Source organism: Callorhinchus milii, unplaced genomic scaffold (genome assembly GCF_018977255.1).
Source record: "Callorhinchus milii isolate IMCB2004 unplaced genomic scaffold, IMCB_Cmil_1.0 Scaffold14, whole genome shotgun sequence".
Lineage (NCBI taxonomy): Eukaryota > Metazoa > Chordata > Chondrichthyes > Chimaeriformes > Callorhinchidae > Callorhinchus > Callorhinchus milii.
The window spans coordinates 2,183,011-2,205,598 of NW_024704755.1; the positions used below are offsets into that span (position 1 = coordinate 2,183,011).

A 22,588-nucleotide genomic window follows, 5' to 3' on the forward strand; every position below is an offset into this window, starting at 1 on the left:
AACAAGAGAAACTTGTGCCATAGTGCGATGGGATCTTTAACAAACAATGCTGTATCAAATGTAACTATTGTTATGATTATTGTAAAGTGGGGGAAATGTAGGGCCTTTTGCAACCTATTAGATGTCACTTGGCTTCTGCTGTAAAGCATTCCAGTGGGCAGGGTGAGTCATGTGAAATGTATATGATGAGAATATGGGAGTGGGGGAGGTGAGGGAGAGAGAAAAAAGGTGTTTCATTCGGTAACGATACCTTGATGCATTTGCCCACAAAATATACACGCGTTCACTTTCCAGTTTATTCTGTGAAGCGCTTTGAGATGCCTCGAAGACATGAAAAGGTGCTTTATAAAATGCCAGGATTATTAGTAGTAGTGATAACAGTTTCACAAGGATGTGGCCGAAATACTAATAAGGGGGGAGGAAAAAAGAAAGTGGATTGGAGCTGGTTTCTGGAACGAACCAGATCAGAAAGCTGTACAAATCAGATGGTGGAACTCCCCCCATCTAGTGGTGAGAGGAAGAGGAGAAGAGAGAGAAAGAGGGAGGAGGAAAAGCGAGATGTAATTTGACACTGAGTTCTGGAAACCATAGACACGACTTTTACACAGTGAAGTGAACGTCAGGCGGGGCCGTAGCCCAACAGAACAAGGGGGGAAAAAAGAGCCATAACGTAACAGGCCCCAATAAACATCCTTTGCTTTGTGAACATGTTTTCCTCCCCAGCATTAGTTACAGCAGCAGCAGCCGGAGGAGGAGGGAGCGCAGTGTGTGTGTTTGCGGTGTTGCTGGCTGTGCTGTGCGAGCTCCCTTCCACCCTGGCTGCTGACACCTCCATTCCCTTTGTCCAGCCCCAATCCTGCAGCGATTCCCAGTTTTACCAGACTTCCCAGCTCCGGTGCTCCCCGTGTGGGGCTAACCAGGAGCGAGGCCCTGATGGTAAGCTCTGTGTGTGTGTGTGTTTGCTTTTATTGATTGGGATCCAGTAGCAACACCTCTGCTCCCTGTGTAGTGTGTTTACCAGATCAGCTACCTTCAACAATAATCTGCATTAAATCTATTGCATCCGAATTTGCTTCTCTTTCCACCCCCCCCCCCCCCACCTCCCTCCCCATCCAAAGTGAAGAGAGTGTTTTTTTAAAGTGTGTGTGGAGTGGTGGGGGGGGGGTGGGGGGAGAGGGAGAGGTGATGTAAGGCACCAGGTAAATCCAATTTGTTATTGTTAATGTAATACAACACTGAAAATCTACACTCCAGGTGAATGTACGTGTATAAAATAAATATACATGTAGGTACCTTGCCCTCCACCGCACTGCGATCCCAACCCACAGCTGGGGTGCAAACCCTCCTGACATATAGGGGTGAGGGTGGGGTTGGGGGGGAAACGGGTGTGAGGGGACCACTGTGAAATTATAAGATTTGCATCACTAACTCAGTCTCCCACGTGCTCCCGGACACAGGAGAGGCTGGTGGTGGGGGAGGGTGGTGGGGGAGTGGGGGGCACGTGGACCAGTTTTTATGGAGTCCTGTCACTTCCAATGGAAATGCGTGATCACGTGAAGGTTGTGTCATCGGCTTCAATTCCTTGTTTCCTCCCGACTTCAGGCCTGCGCTGTGTCTGCGGGGACGGATACACCACAAACGATACAGTATCACCCGTGGCTCAGTGCACTCCGTGCAGCCGAGAGGTACGTAGTCACACCAGACCATAGGGTCCCCCCCCCCCCTGTGCCCGTGTACCCCCCGGGTTACCGCACGTGCTGGAAATAACGCGCTTTTTAATTTTAATCAACAATATATTTTTTTAAATGTTTCCCCGTTGACCGTTCAGGGAAAGGTCGTGTCTCTGGATGGCCGGAACTGCTTGACGTGCATAGGCGGAGACTGCAGGTTGTGTGGAGACAACCAAGTGAGAGGTACGGCTTCAGTGTGGCTGGCCCCAGTAGTCAAGTGAGGTTAGGCGGTACTTGGGAAGGTGGGGAGGGGGAAATTCGCCATCGTGCTCCGCCACTGAGTCCTGCAGCTCAGTGATTAGAGCACTTGCCTCGCAAGCGAGAGACCTGGGTTCGATTCCCGGGCAGGGCGAAACGTTGGGCAAGTTTTCTTAGTCCGCACGCGCACACGCGCCTCTGTTAACCAGCAGTAAGTAGGGACCCGGTTGTTAGTCGATTGGCGGATCGTTTTTCTCAATAATCCCTTCAAAAAAATAATAATAATAAATTGGTCACTTCAATCCCCAATCGTTGGTAGGACGCTGCTGTGCGCAGTTGGCTTGCTACACTACTTTTTTTCTTCTTCATCTTCGTTCTCCAGAGGAGCATTTGACCTCGAGGACGGCCAGGTGTATGAACTGTGGGAACAATACTGTGCCAAACGCTCTGGGGAATGCGTAAGTCTCTCGCTGTGCGCAAAGCAACCCTATCTGGTCATTCTTGCTGAATCTCACGTAAGTTCCTGGTAAGGTGTTGTATGGGATCGCCTTCTCAAAATACATTGTGTGTTAGCTCGGCGCAGTGGCAGCACATCTTTGTAAGTGATACAGCGCCTTTCATGTCGGGAGGAAGTCTCAAAGCTCTTGGCAGGATTTTACTGTCAAGTGTAGCGACTTGTGTAGATGAGACTTGAAATGAAATGGACTGAAGGAGTTCTGTTTCCTCTCTCTGCCAGGTGTGTTCCTTGTCAGGAAACCTTCCTGTTGACTACAGGCAGCTGCACCTGTCCGGCTGGTAACCTGGTAAGTGAAGCGGGGGAAAGGATAGTCGAAGGAGAAGGCCAGTGCGAGTGGCCAAGTGATGGTGGTTCGTCACGATGCTCACCACAGCAGAAGTGTTGCTCAAGTGACCCCAAGCGATGGATATAAACTGAACTGACCTGCTCGATCACTGCATTGCGTGCATTACGGTTTTATTATTTGTAATAGTCCGTAACCAGGTTTCTGATTTACTTTCAGAGAGGAGGCTTGTGTTTTGGAAACACCCAATTGCCGGTAAGCAACGTTACTTTCGGGTGAAAGTTGTTATTATTGACATTTTGTGGGTGTAGCCCCTGTTTCCCCCCCTCCCCGCGCCCCACACACACACATTAACACAAACACACACTCGCTCCCAACGGTCAAGCTCAGAGCCAGATCCTAGCGCAATGAAGTGCTGGTTAGTAGGACACCAGCTTAACTCCACATACAAACCTGGAATTAAGACGGTATGAGTTGTTGTTGTATGACACTACAATTGAACCCAAGCCTGGCAAGTCCAATTTGTGCTGAGGGTAAGGGTCGGCCTCAACCGTTCGTGTTTTTTGAGGGGGGTGGGGGAGTGTGGAAAGAGCTCGCAGCTGTGTGTAATCCAGAGGAATCGGCAGTCGTTATCAGTAACCTTTCCCTTCAGCCCACAGAGTTGCCCGTCCCTGACTCTTTCTGGTACGGAAGGCACCTCCACGCAAGTTACCTGGCGTGCTCAGTGAGTCGTGCTTTTCAACTCAAAAGAAAAAAAACTTCTAACTACGGGATTTGAGGCCCCGTAACAAGCGGGATCTTTAAGGTCACTTTCTCTAAAGCTAAGCAGAGATTTCTTTGCCCCCCTCCACCCCCCCCACCCAGAACCCAAGCTACAAGAATCAGACTGCGTGCCAGCTGCTCACTAACCTGGTTGTGCTGCATGTCAACTCATTGGAGAGGAGCAAGGCGTTCGTCCTGTACAGTGCAGTCGCCCCCTCGTGAGTGTAACGTCCTCCGTTGTCGATCGCAGCCCTTAAATCCTCTCCTCGTTCGGTGTCGAAGGGCAGGGTATAAAATTTCGTTTTCAATCTTTTTTTCTTTCTTTCCCTTTAGTACCAAGCACCTTCCCAAACTGTTCTACGTGGACAGCAATTTGGCAGCCACGCTGGGACAGACAGCACCCAGTGGGCTCTCCTTCCAGAAGGACTCTCAGGCAGGTGGACAGCGCAGGGCGTGAGTTAACACTTTGACCAGTTGAGCTCAGTGCAGTTATTCACTGTGACTCCTCAAGCCGGCAGATAAAGAAGGCCAACACAGCACTGCACGGTCTTTGGCCACTCTTTACTGTCTGTACTGCTCTCTACCATCTCACGTCTCTTTTGCCTACAGATCGCCCTGAAAATTGTGAAGTACGACGCCCGAGGGAATTTTTTGGGCTGGGAGGATGTCACGGGTGGCACGTTACAGGTAAATCATTAGGGAGTTTGACATCATCTCGTGTCAGTCTGGCTCAGTCGGTAACACTCTCGCCTCTGGGTCTGAAAGTCACGCACAGTTTGCCTACGTGTAGACAGTCGTCGCTACAGTTGAAAGCAATTGCTTCTGAAGCACTTTGAGACGTTGTGGACGCTGTGTGACACGCACGGATCATTGTGAACGTGTCTTTTGTCTCTTGTTTGTTGTTACAGCTGTGCCCGGGTGCTCAACATGTACAAGATGCTGCGTACAGATTTGGCTCTTTCTATCTGCAGTCTGTGAGTGATGAAAGACCGGCTATATGATTAACAAGATCAATGATCACAGCTGACATTGACTCCTGAAAGAATTGGAATTGAATTGCAAGCAACCTGAGAGAAATGAGCCGCACTTATTTAGTGTTGTTTTTTTTGGTGCAGTGCACGATCCGAGTTTCAGAGCTGCTCAGCCGATTCCCAGAGCCGGTCCTTTACGAGCTCTTTCTTCAGTACAGCGACTCCCAAGGACGGATGAAGGTTTGGCCGATCCCCGTACGTAGCCTGAACCTCGACAGGGATGGCTTTGGTAAGTCGCTGGCGGTTGATGAGCTCTTGCAGACGAGGCTTTGGGTTGGTGACCTGTTGGCTTAATAGTAATAATAATAATTATAATAATCCTTGCATTCGGTGCAGTGCCTTATCACGTCGGACGGACGTCTCAAAGCCTCCTCATGGGATTTACAGCGAAATGAAGCAACCGTGTATTTGTAGGCAAACGCGGCTACATAATTGCGCACAGCAGTGTCCCGCACACAGCTATGAAACGAGTGACCAATCTTATTTTGGGGGAAGGTTGGCCAGGGACAGCGGGAGACAGAAACTCCCTTCTCTTTTCGAATAGCGCCGTGAGATCTTTAACATCCACCTGAACAGGCAGATGGGACCTCTGCAAATTTGCATTACAAGCAGAATACTCTAGTTACTTTGAGACATTTCGTTGACGTGATTTGATTGCTGTATCAAATGCATGGTTTATCATATATTATATTATATTCTCTAAGGCTATAAGTGGGAGGATTTTTGGCTGAGCGAGCGAGACATTCCCCCAAAACAGGAATTCTAGTTACCTGGGGGCAATGTTGTGACAGGGAGTGACTGACTATCGATACCATGTTGGCGGCTTCACACAGGGACTGGAGCTTTGCGGAGATTCTTCCTGGTGGACGGGATGACGGGGAGGAGTCGGAGCCTGAGCGACTCACCCAGTTCCGTGACATACGCGAAGGAGCTTATACTGAGGTGAGCAGCGGCTGTTAACCTCTTAAAGCCTGCAACGAAACACCTATCCCCCCCACACCCCAATATTCCAATTCCCAAGGGCAATTGGCTGCTGCGTTTCACTCACAAAATATAGAGTTGCTCCACTTTACGGTGTAACCCGTGAAGTGCTTTGAGACATCTCAACGACGTGATGAGGCACTGTATCAAATGCAAAGATTATTATTAAAGGAGCTAAGCCCTTCTTAAAACTGAAATACACTCCGATACACTCCTACATAATCCCTCCAAAAACACAAACAATAATAAATTGGTCATTTTCAGTCCACAACTGTTTGTGGGACACTGCTGTATGCAATTGGCTGCTGCGTTTCGCCCACAATTATACAGTCAATTCACTTTACAGCATATTCTGTGAAGCGCTTTGAGACGTCTAGAAGACGTGAAAAGCGCTATATCAAATGCAAGGATTATTATTATTATTTATTATTCCATGCCAATTGGGTACAGTGTATTAGCACGCTGCAAACCCAGCTCAGAGTGAATTGGAGGCAGATCTGTGCAGCCCAAATAGCAATGAACAGTTGCAGGGAGAGAGCTGGTAAATGGGATTAGTAAAAGGAGGAGTGATTCAGAAGACCAGGCGGCACAGACACGATAATAATGATAAACGTTGGGGCCTTTCCACACAGAAAACCTCTACCCTTCTCATTCCATTATCTCTGTTTCCACAGGAGCTACCTGCCAACCAGCGAGCCATCCAGCCAACCTCCATTTCTGTTGACCATTCAGTATGCTCAGATACAGGACCTCAGTGCACAAACTCAGGTGAGGTCAGTGCTCGGGTGCTGAAGGTTTGTCTGTTAGTCCTTCGCACTCACCCAAATACAACAGGCGTCCCAGGGCTGGTGCATTTGCACAGCTGCTGTGGTGGACCAGTTAGTCACCCGACAAGCTGTCGGCTTGGCTTGGTTGTTGGCGCTCTCGCCTCTGGGGAGAAAGGTTGTCTGGTCAGGTCCCGATCTGCAAGAGGACACAGCTTTAGGGTTATAAAGTGGCAATTTCTGGACAGTCACCAGTAACCTGCGCTGTTTCCTCAAGTCAATGTTACTTTCCCCTCCAGGTGACATTTTCCGTGACGTACGACATGAAGCAGTCCACACGCAAGCGAGACACTGACGTAAGTAGCGAGGGTCCGTGGGTCCCTGATGCCGTCCTTTACCTCTTGTCTAACGTGTCAATCTTAGGCCATGATACAGCCGGGGTAACGCAAACAAAATCGTAGAGTTAAGCAAATATCTCCCCCACCCACCACTCTCCACCCCCCACACCCACCTCCACACACACACTCATACACACACACACACACGCACACAGTCGATGTGCAGTTTGATTCACGCCCAGGGTTGTGATTGAGGATTCCAGCCTCTGGCTGTGTTTTCCGGACGTTTTTGCCTGTGACCGTGTTTAACCCTGAGCGTGTGTAGGTGGCTATGGGCGTGCTGGGATCACTGGCCATTTTCAGCGCCATGCTGGAGACCAGTAGCTGGAGGCGCAGGACGGGGCTGCAGTTCATAGACGTCACGGTACGTCATTTGTTGTTGTTGGTGTTGTCATCGCGCACTGAGTTTAGCACGCTGGTCACCTGTTCACCAGTGGTTCTGTCTACAAGTGCCCGTTTTAATAATAATAGTAATTATTAAGAATAATTATCCTCGCCTTTCTCCGCGTGGCATTCCACAGCACTTCACGTGACTTATTGGGAAGTGTAGTGACTGTGTATTTTGTAGACAAATTCTGTAGCGCAATTGCTCATTGCGACATCCCACAAACGAGCCAACAAAATCAGTGTCATTTGAGGCAAATATTGTCGGCCAGGACACTGGGAGAAACTCCTTTCTCTTGACTACTGCGAACTAACTGCTTATCTCTATCCTTTAAACTGTGCCCTTTCCTCCTACAGACAATTATGAAATACTTTGCATGCCTGGCAGGGGCTCTCTCCAATGCCTTCTTCCTCGTCTCGTACGGTACAGGAATTTATTGGCTCGTTGTGTATAAGGTAAGAGTTTTACTGCATTGTTTCAGCGAGGCTCAGACACTAGCTGTAAATCCTTCGATCCCGATTAAATTTACGACCAAGTTTAAGAGTTTTCCAATACGATTCAATTTGCCGGTTCAATTCCTGAGCAATTGCAGAGGCACAAATTTCTACTGTGCCTAAACTTCTTATAATTTTTTTTTAAGTTTGAAGATGGCAAAGATTTGTGGTTGGTTCTTGATTTCGATCTCACTTTGGAAGCTGTTTGTTTCCCTGCATTTCTTCCGAGATTAATATATTCCTTAAAAATCCGACTCTAGCTGGTAATTAAATGTTTTTCCTGACTAATCACACCCTAAGTTGCAATTTGCCAGGGAAGAAATATTAATACTCCTTGCATTTGATACGGCGCCTTATCACGCCGTTGAGATGTCTCAAAGCGCTTCACAGGAAATACTGTAAAGTGGAGTGACTGTATATTTTGTGGGCGAAATTAAGACTGGATTTAAGAATTTCAAGCACTTTCACACCATCGTAAACTATAGGACAAAGTGGGCTTGCAGGCTATCAGACGAGCAGGATTTTGGGCCTGTCGAGGTGAAAAGCTCACTAATGTTCTACGTCTCTCCTCAGGGCCAGCAGTCCACAGTTGAGGTGACTCTACCCCCTGTTGGCGGTCAGATCGAAACCGACTTCATCATCTACGTGTCTTGTGCGTTTGGACTCAAGGTTGGACTCTTGTGATGACATTGGGCTGGTTTTGTTTTGGAAGTTCATGCTTTGAACTCAAGCATACTGGGTTTAAATGAGATCTCCTTCCCCTGTACCCCCACCCCTCCTCCACCCCCCCCATTAAAATTTACAGGAGTTTGTGGGATATACGTGGGAATAAATACCTGAGGCACATATAACTGGTGGAGAGTTAAACATCCCTCCCTTTTAAATATCCCAGTCAATCCTGTTGCATGTTGCACGTGAAGAAACATCTTCTGAATCCAGTGGTATTTAGTGTAAAAGTGAGGTGATCACTGTCCAGACTATTACAGACAATATGGTACAGATTTCCCACTGCTCAGGCGAGTGTCTCTCATTGTAGGATTGGAACAACCGTCGGGAAGAGATTCTCGGAGAAGCGGTTTCTAATGTTCAAATATATGATTTGTTTCAGGCACTGGAGTTAATTCATATCCTTATCGTTCAGATGACAATTTCAATCTTCCTAATAGACTGGGAGAAGCCAAAAGGCAGGCAGTTACCTAAATCAGGAGGTAGGCTGCTTTATACGATTTACACAGATCAGATTTATGTGAGTTTTACCGTATTAAAATAATAATCTTCACATTTGATTTAGCACCTTATCGCGTCTCAAAACATTTCGGAGAGTGTTTCTGAAAAGTGTAGTGACTCGGTGTATGCAGTTGAAAACTTGCTGTCTTTTCTTATTGCCTAAGTCTCTCTTGTTTCCTGTTCCGTTAGTAAAACTAAATAATGGTTTGGATTTATACAGTGCCTTTCACGTTAAACTGAACACCGCCAAGTTGTTGCTCTTTTAACTGTTGTTGCAGGAAACCAGCCAAACAACTCGTCAGTCAGTATTTGGAGAACCTACTTCATAGCCAATGAATGGAACGAGATCCAAACTAAGAGGAAGATAAACCCATTCCTACAACTCTTTGCTGTTATACTCTTGCTAGAGGTACTTTGTTCTCTGTGAATCTACGTTGTCCTTTGGATGAGGTGTTAAATCGAGCTCTCTGTTCAGGTGGATACTTATTATTAGTATAATGTACGGTTAAATACTGTGAAGCGCTTTGAGACATCCTCCGGACGTGAAACGCACATTATGAACAGCAAAGATTTTTATAAAGTTGTTTTTGTTTTATTATCTCCGGTTCCAGGTTATCGGCTTGAAGAACATCGCGAGGAGAGACCTGCATTTGGACCTGGACCCGGGGCCCGACGTGAGCCTGGCTCCCTGGAGCCCGATTCTCCGATACGGGATAGGAGTTTCCATGTGGTTGGCCGTTGGCTTAGTTCAGGTACGTCACGTGCCGCTGACTGATTTAAGTTCTGATCAATGTCCAGCACACAGTTAGGGTTCATTAAGTGAAACCCCTAAAGGTATCAGACTGACTCAGTTGTTAACACTCTCGCTCGCCTCTGAGTTAGAAGGCTGTGGGTTCGAAGGCTCCAAAGTCCCACATTGTAGAGTTGAACTCGTATAGTCGAGGCTGATGCTCCAGTGCGGGGCTGTGGGGAAGAAGTACTTTGTCAGAGTGCTGTCCTTTGAATCGAGACATTAGAACTCAGGTCGTGTCGTGCTTGTTTAGATAGATAGACGTTAAAGGCAAGTAATTGACTTCACGGCTCTTTGTGGGCACAGAACTAACCGATGGGCTGATGCTGTACACGTTTCAGGTGCTGTTCTTTGTCGCCATCTACGAGCGATTTGTCGAAAACAAGATACAGCAATTTGTGGACCTGTGTTCCGTGAGCAATGTGAGTACCTGGAGCCCCTGCTACCTGCTCGCTGCCCCCACCCCCACCTGTTCAGCAGCCCCGCCTACCCCCTGAGATGGCCCCACCCACTTCCACATCGACCCTGCCCACCTGCTTGCCAGCCCTGCCTCTTGACGCTTGATCTTTCGAGCCCCACCGCAGTGGTTCAGATGAGGAACGTCGCCACGACTTCCTGGCAAAGCTGGCTCTTCGCGTGCGAGTCACCCTCTTCTGCTCCATCCCAAACAGGTGTCGGTCTTCGTCTTATTGTACAGATGTTACGGCTATTACATCCACGGCCGCTCTGTCCACGGACAGACCGATGTTGGTCTGGAGAACATGTACCTGAACCTCAGGAAAGAAGAGGTAAGCGATGGAGCGAGGACTAGACGAGCCGGGGGGGTTGTCAAGTCTTGAAAGGAACCGTCTCAGAGTCCAGATCCGTTGCGTCCTGTAACGGGACAATAACATGGCTTGCGACTTTTTTTTTTCTGGAGCAGATTTGATACTGTCTGAGACCAGGGTAAATCTATTTTAACAAACAAATATATATATTTTGTTTAAATTTTTTTAAAGAAATAATGAAACTTTAAAGGGGATTGGGAAAAGTAACCCCAGAATTCTTTTAGACGCACCGAGACAGTGGAATGAGAGGTTTAGAGTCGCAAAGGGCAGTTTCAGGACAGACAACAGGAAGTATTTGTGGCTCGAAGAGTATTTTCAACCTCTTCAAAGTATTTATGCTTCTTTCATCCAAATTGATTTTGTGATCCTGTAACTCGATGTTGACAGTTCTCATGGCAGAGCAGATTTAATCTAAATTTAATCTTCGGTGAGAGAGAGAAAAACACATGCAAAGGGGAGTCGTTAGTTGGGGACAGGCAGATAAGAAATCAGTAGACTCCAGGGTTTCCTAATCTTTGTATTCTGCATGACAGGAAAACCTGTGTGGGATGAGAGGCCTGGAGCCCAACGCAGACGTTCAGACCTTTGAGATTTTACTTTCTAACAAGGTCAGGCAACAGTACGACAGGATTCTGGCTCCTTTGCAAGAGGTACGTAATGCAACTGAATTATTAACCGTCACAGCTTGGCTCAGTCGATTGCGCTCTCGTCTCTGAGTCAGAAGATTGTGCACTGAAGCCCCACATCAGGACTTTGAAGTCACAAGGTCCTTCGGATGAGATGTTAAACCAGGATCCCGTCTGCCTGTTCAGGTGGATGTTAAAGATCCCACAGCACTATTCGAAAAGAGAAGGGTGTTTCTCTCTCCCGGAGTCCTGGCCAGCAATCTCCCAAATAAAATTGATCACTCACTCCACGACTGTTTGCGAGACATTGCTGTGCGCAAATTTGGTTGCCAAGTTCGCCTACAAAATACACAGTACCTCCACTTTACGTCAGACTGTGAGTCTAGACGTTACTGTGAGTCGCTTTGAGATGGCTCAATGATGTGATAAGGCGTCATATCAAATGCAAGGATTGTTATGATTGATTAGATGAGAATCCTCCGCCGTGACCACCTGACAGCGAGCGCAGTGCACCACCTTAAAGTTCTGCCGTTACATTGTGACCTTCCCTTAGTCTCTATTTGACCTTTTAAAGGTGGCGAGGATTAACCGAGGCCTGGGTGGGGATTCAGAGTCTCTGCAGCAAAACCTGAAAGCGTACAGCACCATGAATAAGTTTCTTTCATCCTTCCTGGACCACGTGAGTGAACTCATTTGCCTTTTCATCTCAGTTTGCCTGATAGGTATAAGAGTGTTGGGATCTGCCACTCCTTGACTGGAGGTCTAGGCAACAACAACAACAAATTACATTTACACAGCGCCTTAAACAGACCTGACAAAGAAGCCTCAAGACTTTTGAATCAGAACGCTTTTAGCTTTGCCTTCCCTCCCTGCAGTCAGAGACCTTGAGCCATACATAACCAATCCATTCCCTACTTTGACGTCAACGAGCAACAGTTCGACCCTTTACTATCACAGAGAGAGCGAAAGCTCCAAATAAATAATTTTGTGAAGAATAAAATAAATCACTGGTTGAGGGCAAAGCATTAATAAAACGGAGGGTTTTTTGGCACACAAAGTGGGAAAATAATTTTGTACTGTTTAAGGGAAAGCGACTGCAAACATTGGATATAACCCGGCTGCTCGCTCTCCCCCCACCCCCGCCCGCCCCACCGTCCAATCTATATCGGGAGTGTGTTCTGTCTGGGAAGCCTCCATCTCACGGGTCAGTCTGACTCTCACATCAGTCATTTGACCCCAGGTCTTTTCAGTGAGAGAGTAATTGACTGTCACATGGGAGTTCCCAAGAGAACAGATGAGAGATTCAATGGGAATACAGTTCAACGCTTTACACATGCCAGAAATCTCAACTTAACCCTGCGTATATGATGCTGAATCGTACAAGCTTTTTGTATCTCTCTCCTATCTCTCTCCCCTGCTCACCCCTGCACTTGGGCTAACTTGGGCATGTCCCCCGTCCTCTCGTGCCAACATCATTGGCCAAGCTTTCGTATACTATGACCCTAACCTCCAGACCTTTACAAAGGTTCTTACGTGTGATGTTGGCTGGTGGATGGCTGACTCTCTTTGAGTGGGAAGCCATCTCTCTTTTGCTCAGCAGTCAAACTTTTCTCTCAAGTGAGTCTTCTCTCACTCCCCCCAGGCCTACAAAGACATGGACTACACAGTGAGAGATAAACTCTTTCTGGAGAGGATCCTGGACTTCGAATTTCAGCAATCAGAAGACAGAAGTTTTTTCTACAATGGTGAGAGAAATATTGGCATTTGAATAACAAGTAGTTAATTAGTGCTTCATTCCCAGCTGCTCATGTACAGTTGACTCACAACAATAAGTACTTGTACTTATGATGTGTCTCTCATGCCAGCCCTCTGTGGTGGTCAGGTTCTTGAGCTAGACGGGTCTGATGTGTTTCAGGGCACTGCTGATGACAGATCAGCCAGCCTGACTCATCAAAAGCTCTTGTTTTGTCCACAAAATATACAGTCAATTCACTTTACAATATACCCTGTGAAGCGCTTTGAGACGTCTCAAAGACGTGATAAGGCGCAGTATCAAATGCAAGGATTATTATTGTTTAGTTTCTGTTTGAGTTTTCTTATAATGTTTGTGTTTGGCTGTTGTCAGATGAACGAAACCTCTTCAGTAACGCTATCTACTACGGCCACGAACTGGTTCTTCTCCTCTTTGATGCTCTGCTCTTCTCAGTCGTGGACCTGGGTACCCAGAACTATGTCCTGGCAGCGATCATCACTTACATTGTACAGAAGGTGGGTGAAATTTTGCGTGTCAACCGATTGGTAGCACAGCAAGGCTCAATCAGTAGCAACCACACCTCCTGATTCAGAAAGTTGTGGAATCGAGCACTCACATCTAGACTTTCAGCTTGTGTGGTTCAGGCTGACACTCTAATGCAGCGCTGGGGGAGTTCTGCATTGTTGAGGTGCCATCCTTTGGATAAGACATTAAACCAAGGTCCTGACTGTGCCTGTTCAGGTGGATGTTAAACATTGGTCTCTCACTCCAAGGCTGTTTGTGGGACATTGCCGTGCGCATACCTGCTGCAATGTTTCACCCACAAAATACAAATTCACTCCACTTTACAGTGTACCCTCTTTAACTACACCTGAATGATGTGATAAGGCACTATATCAAACAAGTATGTTGGTTACAAACCACTAACTTACTAACAATCACACATCCCAAACCCAGCCCTTGATCAATTACAGTCGGTGTACCTTTCAGCCCGATTGGGAGATACTGAAAACTGATTGTATGGTTCAATCGAGCAAGCGTTTGCTGCAATGTTTCCTTTTTTTTTCTTATTGTTTAAATCAGCTTCTGGAATTGATCAGAGAGATGGTGGCGAGGAGGAACTTGGCTGTGAAGACACTGGTCGATAAAAGGTTCCTCATCTAGAGCTTCGCTCCATCCTTTCTCCGCAAGAGACCGTAGTGCAGAGTATCAGAGGCAGTACATTGCCACTGCATTCCCGGGAAAGTAGGTTCAATAGGCACCGAGAGCTAATGAAACCAGTTGGTATTCGGCTTCAGGATTTGTTGAAGGCAAATCGAGCCAGTGATGGAGCTAGTTAATACAGCCAACTGGACTGGGCACATGGATTTGCTGGTGGAAAGAAAATACAGAAGATACAAAGACCCCAGCCAGGAACAAGAGAGCCGTTTGAGTGACTAGGAGACATGAGGACTGAGCGAGCACAGAATGCAGTGCCCGATCTTCTGTTATTCGTGACCTCGCTGCGAGGATGCTGTTTTGTGTTCCCGGAGCGCTTGGGAAAGACGAAAGGTCCCAAAAAATTCACCCACTGCACGAGACGATTTTCCCATCACGGACAGCTCTGTTGCACCGGTATTCATGGGATTTTAGTGCCATTCGGTCTCTCAGGTTCTCTTCAAATTCCTACCACTGAAGCAGCTCAACTCAAAGCAGATACAACTGGCGTTGGCTTCCAACAGCATAATGTGACATTGGGAATCTAGTGCCACACACACACATATATATATATATAGTAAATGCTTGATAACTCAACTCTGGGAAACACCACACTGTTTTCACTGGGAATGTCTTGTGAGGGATATTGGGAGCATTTTTTAAATAATAATTATTTTTTATTTGTGTGTAATTTACTATTTTGTTTTCCCCAGCAGGTTTGTATTTTTTCTACTACAAATGTTTTTATTAAAAAAATGATTGTCCCTCCATAGCCTATTTGTTATCTAGTGTCTTGTGAGTCCATTTCTCTCTCTCTCTCTCTCTCTCTCTCTTCTCTTCTCTCCCTGAAATCCTGGCTTTAATGATTCCGTCCCAGTGTATTGATGCGAGTTGTCAGTGTGGAAGAGCATTGGGCTCCGGCCAATTGTATAATCATGAGAATGGAGGAAAGTAAGTATTCATCAATGAAAGAGACAGCTCACCCCTGCTTTATTTATACACAATGACTGATGACACTGTGAAATGTACATGCCCCACACAAAAGACAAGACTGAAAGTCACACATGATGCTTCCAGCTGTGGGCGCCATTCATTTTACGAACCACACGAGACCCATTAGGCTTAAAGAACACACATAATTTTCAACTGACAGCATGGAATAACTGATGTTTTTTGTGGTTGAAGTTTGATCTCTTTTTCATTCATCCCAATTTGTGTACACAAAACACTGTCAGAAACACGTACCAATGACTGGGATAGTCTGTGAGACACTGTTACAAAGAGCGATACATTGATGGGATAGTCTGTGAGACACTGTTACAAAGAGCGATACATTGATGGGATAGTCTGAGACATTGTTACAAAGAGCGATACATTGATGGGATAGTCTGAGACACTGTTACAAAGAGCGATACATTGATGGGATAGTCTGAGACACTGTTACAAAGAGCGATACATTGATGGGATATTCTGAGACACTGTTACAAAGAGCGATACATTGATGGGATGGTTATAAACAGTGATACAATGGATGTGCATTATGTGTGACTGATTGTGCTTCATCTCACAATCTTCGCATACTGAGCATATCTGTGACTATTCTCTTGTAGCTCTTCAACCTCTTCCTCCTCCTCCTCCTCCTCTACCTCCTCAGACTCCTCTTCCTTATAAAGAGGATGAAGATTTCCCCGTGGAACCCGACTCTGCAGCAGGAGAGAAGCCAAGATTGAATTGGGAAGCAGAAGGGGATTGGGAGATTGGTTCAGTTTGCTCGTCTCTAACCTATGTCACTTGTGTATCAGTCAATTGAGGCAGTCAATTCACATTACAGTATATTCTGTGAAGCCCTTTGAGATGCCTCAACGATGTGTTACGGCCCTATCTCAAATGCAAGGATCATATTTATGCAGCTGGAGTTCATCCCATATATATCTGGCAGATTGTAACCTGCTGGCATGTCAAGCACCAAGTCCCAGAAGGGTAAGTTGCAGGTACTTAGCTCGTAACTCTCTCTCGGTAATAGTTCCAGATTCATGGTAAATCACTGAGGATTAAGATGTACCCAGAGTCAGTCTATCCCAGTATATCACAATGAGCTGTTACCTGGCTCTCAGGAGAGTGTTGCAGGGAGGAAGTGCTTTGTGCCTGAGTCAGTCGTGTGTTTTTCTCAAATTCACTGATGCAGATTTTTGACCTGAAAGCCTTTGAGGGGTGGAAGAAAATTATAAGCATAAAAAAAGCATATAAGCATAAAAAAATCTCTTGACATCGTCCAGAATAATGGACACTTCTTCAATTCAGTCTTAAGTCAGAAGCTGTTTTTCTGCAGTTATAAGAATGGCTTCCCAACTTGGGACTGGATTGAAGATCATTCTACGCCACTCTGCACGGTCTTAAATATTTACTGTAAAGTGTAGTGACTGGCTTGTATTTTGAGATGTCAGCACAGAAGTAAGAGACTCAATTGGCTGTAACATTGGCTTTGGGTCAGGTCTTTCTTCTTTATGTTAATATATTATTCTGATCCCAAACCCCAGCTCGGGTCCAAATCTTTGAATGTCCAGTGCCTTGGGACATCCTCCCGACATAAAGTGCTATACAAATGCAATTTATTGTTGTTTCTGTTATCAGTAAACCCTTGATCTGAGTATAAATAGTAATTCTCAAATTATTATTTTCTTGCTTGCCAGTGAACACTCCGAGACTCCACCCCACGTGAAGGGCGCTTTATAGGACCCCACATTTGCAGTTGTTGTTGCTTATGAGCTGTCTATGTTTGTCAGGGTTGGTGCATTCCTTACCTCCAGGTCTTTTTCTTCATCAAAGTTCTCCAGGTGCAGGAAGGCGCTGGAGTAAACCTCCAGGGCTCGGGCGTGGAACAACATCTCAATTGTCACAAAGTTTGAAAAAATGGTCTGGAAGGTGCAACAACAACTTGCATTATAATGTAATTCAGCAGTGAGGAATCGTGTGGTTGAGAATGGGTACAGATATTAAATCACTGGGGAAAGGGTGTTAATGCAACCAATTTGCTCACAGCAACATCCTATAAACAGCCATTTAAGTTAATGACCAATTTTATCCAGGGAATTGTTGGACTGGATGTCTGAGCGCTTCTCTTTTTGAATAGCGTCACAGGCTCTTGAACACCCACCTGAATGGGTAGACAGACAGGACCTCGGTTTAATTTCTCATCCATAGGACGACACCAACACAGTGCTCTTACTGCAGCTGAGCTTAGCATCGATTAACCGTCTCCAAATTCATCCTTTTTTTGCGCAAATACCAGGAAACTAACACCACACTTTGATCTCATCCCTCCAGAATCCCCAACAAAACGCCAACCCGCCATCACAACTTACAAGCTGTTTCTTAATTGAGTCCAGTGCCCTGGCCTCAACACTCCCTTCCTGGTAACTCAGTTCCAAACCAGATTCCTCTACCTTAATGTCCTTCATTTTTTGCTGCTGAAATTCGTCAATGATTTCCTCCAGTTGCCGCGTGGTGTGATTGGCATTGACAGAAGCCTTCTGCACGTTGGCCTCAGCCTGGGCGAGAAAACTCACTGTCACACAGGCTGATCATTTGTTCACGGTTGATACAAAAGCAAAGAGACGCCTCAGACAAATGTGCTTTGCTTTGAAACATGCACAGACCCAGAACACGGAAAAGCTGGGACATGGGGGTGAGGCGGGGGGGGGGGGGTTAGTGGAGTGGGAGCAACATGGATAAAGAAAAAGATTTTGCACTTAGATACCTTGCAGCAATGTTTAAGTGTCTGAAATGCACACAAACGTTTGGTAAACATCATGAGATTTGTTTGGATGAAAACTGATCTCATCCCTCCAGAGTGCCCACCCTACTGTCCTGCCATCATCAAGCTGTTTTTTAATCGAGTCCCATTGTCTTGGTTAATGACAGATAAATCCCAATCTAACTATACAGCGACACGTGCGATTTGAAAGAATTCTGGTTCTGAGTCTTGGTGTAAAGGAGATATTTTGAAGACCCTTCAAATAAATAGCTTTGCTGCTACTGAACCCTCACCAAATAGGGTTTTCCTGATCCATTCATCAACTCGCTCAGAGACACACAATTTAGCTGAACATATTTACTCTTGTTTATTCAATCCATTCTGCCCTCGGCCACCCACCCATTCTCACTCCTAGAAAAACTTTTGATGGGCAAAGGTGGTGGACTTGTCTTGGTGCGATGGGATGGTGGGAGAGAGGATTAGAGAGGAACAGAATGGGTCATATCTCCCCCTCACCCCCCAACCCCCCCCCCCTCCCCACACACACACACAAATAATGCTGTAATGCTCTGAGACCACACTGCAAAGTGTCCCATACCAGGCAATGTATGTTTGCAACAAATATATATATCAATGAATTGTAGGATCGCCGGTTCGCGAGGATGACGGATGTTCACTTACCTCTGCCAGAGCAGCCTGAAGTAATCAGTCGAAAATAAAATTAAACGATAAAACACATGGTATCAATCTACCACATTTTTGATTTGTGAACAAAAAAAAACTAGGAGAACAGCCCATAAGTTTATAAATGAATTTGTCCACCATCCAGTACCAGTGAGTTGGGTCAAACATCCCTCCCCACAACAATGGGTTCAAATGTGACCGATGATACCATAAGCAGCTCGAAGGCAATATTTTAGACCGTATTTTACAGGTTAAGGTGAAGGTCTTGATATGGAGACGCAGATTGTAAAAACCCACGTACCAGTGTCTGATGAAAGTCAGTTAAGGAACAAAAAAAGTACCTTAGTTAACCTCTTGTTCAGCTGTTACTGGGGCTGTTCATTATAATGACACTGCAAGTAATTTGTGTTAACGTTAGGTGTTGTGTGTGGTTGATGCATGACATCCATATGGAAGGATTGCCTGATCCCATGTGTTTTCTGCAAACTTGAGTAAAAATTCATTGTTGTTATAGGGAAATGAATCCCTAAATAAATTTGGGTGTATGCTTTGGGTTGTCTGATTGTCTGAGGTTTGGATTGGATACGCCTAAGCATGGTGACGGGTTTCCGCATGTGTCAGACACCCGGCTGACAGACAAAACCCTCCAAAAATGTCTGAGCAATGTGTAGAGTTTGGACTTGGAGCAAGTTTTATTTCAATGCACTAAAAAAATCTTTAATTTTGTGCCACCAACATTGACCACCTCTGCGCTTTCTGAACTCCACACTTTTACTGGGGCAGATTATTAGAAGGATACAATCCCCTGTCTGTCCGAAGGGTTCTTCTGTCTCAGCCGCTGCAGTTTTTCAATTTCTTTTATTTCACGGTTTCTCACGCTGATGAATTTTTTGATGTCCGCCTGATTTGAGTGGAAAATAGGAAAAGGGCGGGGGATGGAGGGGGCGGGGGTTGGGGAGGAGGAGAGACACACCTTATAAACGTAAACCCACTTTCAATCCTTATTCAGCCTCTTGAGAACATATGGGGTTTTACAATAGATATTTCTATCTCGGTCAAAGTGTACCATGTTGAAGTCGTCATCCCATACCGAAGTGCTTCATTCTAGTAAGTGCCTTAAACTCGCTTAAAGCCAGCGTGAGAGATGTTTTCTTCCCCCCTCCCCCACCCCCTTGCCTTCCCTCTCCATTGAATGGGACTCAAGTCTCTACCACAGAGCATGGACTAGTGGGCCGAGTGGCCTATTTCCGTGGGGTAATCTATGTAATGGAATCTAATCCTCAGAGTTGTGGTCCTGTGAACGAGACCCAAGCCGAGCGGCAGTAACTGAGAGAAATACCCGTTTGTTCTTTGTAATCCTGCCGTAGGCTTTCAGCGGGTGCACCACCTTGGCATCCAGTCTCTCCACCTAAACGGGTAGGGAAGCGGGAGCAAAGAGACGCGTGTTAATAGAAATAATTATTAAGAGCCCTTGCATTTCATAGAGGGTCTTACATCACTGAAACATCTCAAGCGCTTCACGGGATTTTATTCCGAAGTGTAGTGACTGTGTATTTGTAGGCAACCGTGGCAGTCAATTTGCATACAGCAACGTCCCACAAGGAGCCATGAAGGGAATGGCCGATTATTATGGAGTGGGGGAGGTGGGGGGGGGGGGCGGTGATTGTTGGGCAGCACACTGGGAGAAATTCATTTTAAATACTGCTATAGGATCTGTCCACCTGAAGAGGCAGATGGATCTCATTTAATGTCTCATCCAAAGGGCGGCATCTCTGACAATGGTGTCAGCCTACACCATGAGTTGAAAATCCCGCCGTGGGGCTTGAACCCCCAACCTTCTGACTCCGAGGTGAGGGTGCTACCAACTGAGCCAGGCTGTCACCTACCTACTTTGTACACGGTGGAGCATCAGTAAGAGATTCCTAGGTGCTATCTCTATGGAGACGTACATTTCTCTCCTACCTCTGCCTGTCGATAGTCCTGGATTTTGGCTAACTCTTCGGCAAAGTCCTTCAGGCATCTCCTGAGCTCGGAGTTCTCTGTGTTTGCGAAGTCCATGATCTGCCTGATCAGGAGGTCGGTCTTGTCTCTCAGTCTGGCAGTCTTCCGTGAGTAGCAGCCCATCAGGGTGCAGAACTGCCCAAGGTACTGCTCCGCATTGGTGACTGTGGTTTCCATGATCCTGACCTGAGCATCTCTTCAAGGAGGGAGGGAAATGGGGTAGAAAGAGAATCACACGTCTCTAAGTTGTGTGAAATCTAAGCTGCTGCAACAATTAACCGGGGGATGAGAGCACATCTGGAACAGATGTCTCAAAAACTCAGAATTTGGGTGGTAAGTTGGAACGAAGCCAAAATCAGACATTCTGTCTCCATGTGTCCAGAGTCTCAAATGTCTGTGTTTTCATTTGTACTGGTGCAAACATCAGTCTGAGCCCAGTTTCCCATTTTTCTATTGATTTCAGAACAGAACTCGTGTGTGTGTGTGTGTGTGTGATTGTTATTTTGTTACAATAATAATAATAATAATAATGATCGTTGAATTTGATATTGAGCCTTTCAGGTCAAGAGGAGGTCTCATACAGCTTGACAGGATATACTGTCAAGTGAAATGAAGGACTGCGTATTTTGTAGGTGAAATACGGCAGCCAATTTGCAAAGTAAAATCAGCATGGCTTCAATTTATTGCTTTTGATTACTGTACTAAGAAGCAAATGCATTCAGAAACGTTGAGATTTGGGAATAGTGGGCAGAAAGACTGGAGCTCTTACGGTGAATAATTAACTCTCAGGGTTGGGTGCTTGTGTGCCAAATGGCTACGGGTTATTATTTAGTTAATGATCAAACTACTGAAGTGAAGAGTGGGAAGAAAATAATGTCTCCCCCCCCCCCCCCCCCCCCCGCCCCTTCTCTTTCTGTATTTTCCTCTCATTTTAAAGCTCAGTCTATTCGCAGGAGCCTACTTACAACAACAAGATTACATTTGTCTAGCGCCTTTCACTTCGGGAGGACATCCCAAGGCGCTGGGTCTATTGCATTAATCTATTGCATTAATAGAAATCAGCAGAGAGCAAATTCAGCCCAAGGTGCTGCTGCCTCTGCTACTGGCCTTCCTCACCCACTTCTTGTTTGTTGTCAATCCCAGAAGGTGTGGGTGTTGCTAGGCTCAGCAATGGCTGACGCAGCTCACTTAACTCTCGCTCCAACGTTTTGCACACACACGCACGCACTGTCGTGTCTATTGCAGATCTAAGGCTGCTTTGATCTACCATCAGACAGACCCCTTACCTGGATAAAGCAGAATTCATTCTCCCCAGCAATTTGTTGTGCTTGTGGTGTTATCTCGCAGTGCAACAGGTGTTGTTTAACAAGAGGCGGCTTTAACCCAGTCTCTAGGAACAGGTCGACAAGCACAAAGCTTGCTCAGGTAACGCTGTCCTTGGTTGTTATAGTGATGATGCATATGCAAGTACTTTATTTGCACACATCAAAGCCAGCGCCACTGAGACGCATTATTGCCACAAAAAGACCCCTAGGTGGCAGACGAGAACCACAATTCACTCTTAAAAACCCTTGCAAAGAAAAGTTTTTCTCTTAAGAGGCAACGGTATTTATAAATAGTCACGACTCATGGTAACATTCAAAAGGATTTGTATCTTAAAACTCGCGTCTTTTGTTGAAACCTTTCATATGAATGGAATATTATATTTTGCACTGTTTTCACGCAATTGCCTCTTTCCTCCACCCCCCCCCACCCTCCCAACAGAAACGTTTGGGGAAAGTTGTTCTGTGTTGTTGCAAATGACGTGATGTGTAATGAAGGAAGGAATTCCTTCAGTGCGAACAAGTCGACACGTAACAAGATCGACTGAGGCTCCTGCAGAGAGATAGCTCCCAGCTTGGGGGAATCTGTCAGCTGGCCATATTATATAAACATTCACCAACTCAGTTCGTACTTTGCTGCCTTTTGATTTTAATTTATTTTTTTTATTTTAATTTATCCGACCCGGACTGAATTTCGAAAGCCAGGTAAAAACATTTGTGTATTTTGTGGGCGAAACGGGGCAACCAATTAACTGCGCGCAGCAGTGTCCCCCACAAACAGTTGCGGATTGAGTGACCAAATTACTATTATTTTTCAAGGGATTATCGCTCCTGGAAAAGCGATCCGCCAATCGACTAACAACC

General features: G+C 46.0%; 2 protein-coding genes across 2 annotated transcripts; one reads left to right on the plus strand and one right to left on the minus strand.

The window, feature by feature from the left end:
• The first annotated feature begins 329 nt into the window (after positions 1-329).
• On the plus strand, positions 330-14,147 carry LOC103175920 (meckelin-like). Its single transcript, XM_007889222.2, has 28 exons — positions 330-936; positions 1,603-1,685; positions 1,829-1,913; positions 2,311-2,386; positions 2,665-2,731; positions 2,948-2,983; positions 3,381-3,452; positions 3,593-3,708; positions 3,824-3,923; positions 4,100-4,177; positions 4,399-4,464; positions 4,606-4,750; positions 5,355-5,463; positions 6,177-6,270; positions 6,566-6,622; positions 6,930-7,028; positions 7,406-7,504; positions 8,117-8,212; positions 8,652-8,751; positions 9,049-9,179; positions 9,382-9,522; positions 9,902-9,982; positions 10,232-10,348; positions 10,921-11,037; positions 11,588-11,692; positions 12,656-12,758; positions 13,139-13,281; positions 13,850-14,147. Exons 1-28 carry the CDS (start codon positions 708-710, stop codon positions 13,928-13,930), a joined length of 2,826 nt encoding a protein of 941 aa, XP_007887413.2. The 5' UTR covers positions 330-707; the 3' UTR covers positions 13,931-14,147.
• A 789-nt stretch (positions 14,148-14,936) lies between these two features.
• On the minus strand, positions 14,937-21,940 carry cibar2 (CBY1 interacting BAR domain containing 2). The gene is made up of 9 exons (XM_007889224.2): positions 21,689-21,940; positions 20,364-20,598; positions 19,741-19,809; positions 19,201-19,302; positions 18,703-18,708; positions 17,407-17,511; positions 16,765-16,878; positions 16,067-16,165; positions 14,937-15,666 (listed from the first exon to the last, which is right to left on the minus strand). Exons 1-9 carry the CDS (start codon positions 21,706-21,708, stop codon positions 15,523-15,525), a joined length of 894 nt encoding a protein of 297 aa, XP_007887415.2. The 5' UTR covers positions 21,709-21,940; the 3' UTR covers positions 14,937-15,522.
• Positions 21,941-22,588: the final 648 nt, after the last annotated feature.

What these genes read in the sequence shown, in the direction of transcription:
- LOC103175920 (XM_007889222.2), top strand. Translation starts at nt 708, where the DNA reads ATGTTTTCCTCCCCAGCATTAGTTACAGCAGCAGCAGCCGGAGGAGGA. An exon ending in CACGCAAGCGAGACACTGAC is followed by an intron (nt 6,623 to 6,929) that starts GTAAGTAGCGAG and finishes GAGCGTGTGTAG; the next exon opens with GTGGCTATGGGCGTGCTGGG. An exon ending in TTCTGGCTCCTTTGCAAGAG is followed by an intron (nt 11,038 to 11,587) that starts GTACGTAATGCA and finishes GACCTTTTAAAG; the next exon opens with GTGGCGAGGATTAACCGAGG.
- cibar2 (XM_007889224.2), bottom strand. Translation starts at nt 21,708, where the DNA reads ATGAATTCTGCTTTATCCAG. An exon ending in ATGAAGAAAAAGACCTGGAG is followed by an intron (nt 16,166 to 16,764) that starts GTAAGGAATGCA and finishes CACCCCTCAAAG; the next exon opens with GCTTTCAGGTCAAAAATCTG. An exon ending in AACACTCTCCTGAGAGCCAG is followed by an intron (nt 15,667 to 16,066) that starts GTAACAGCTCAT and finishes CTCCTGCTGCAG; the next exon opens with AGTCGGGTTCCACGGGGAAA.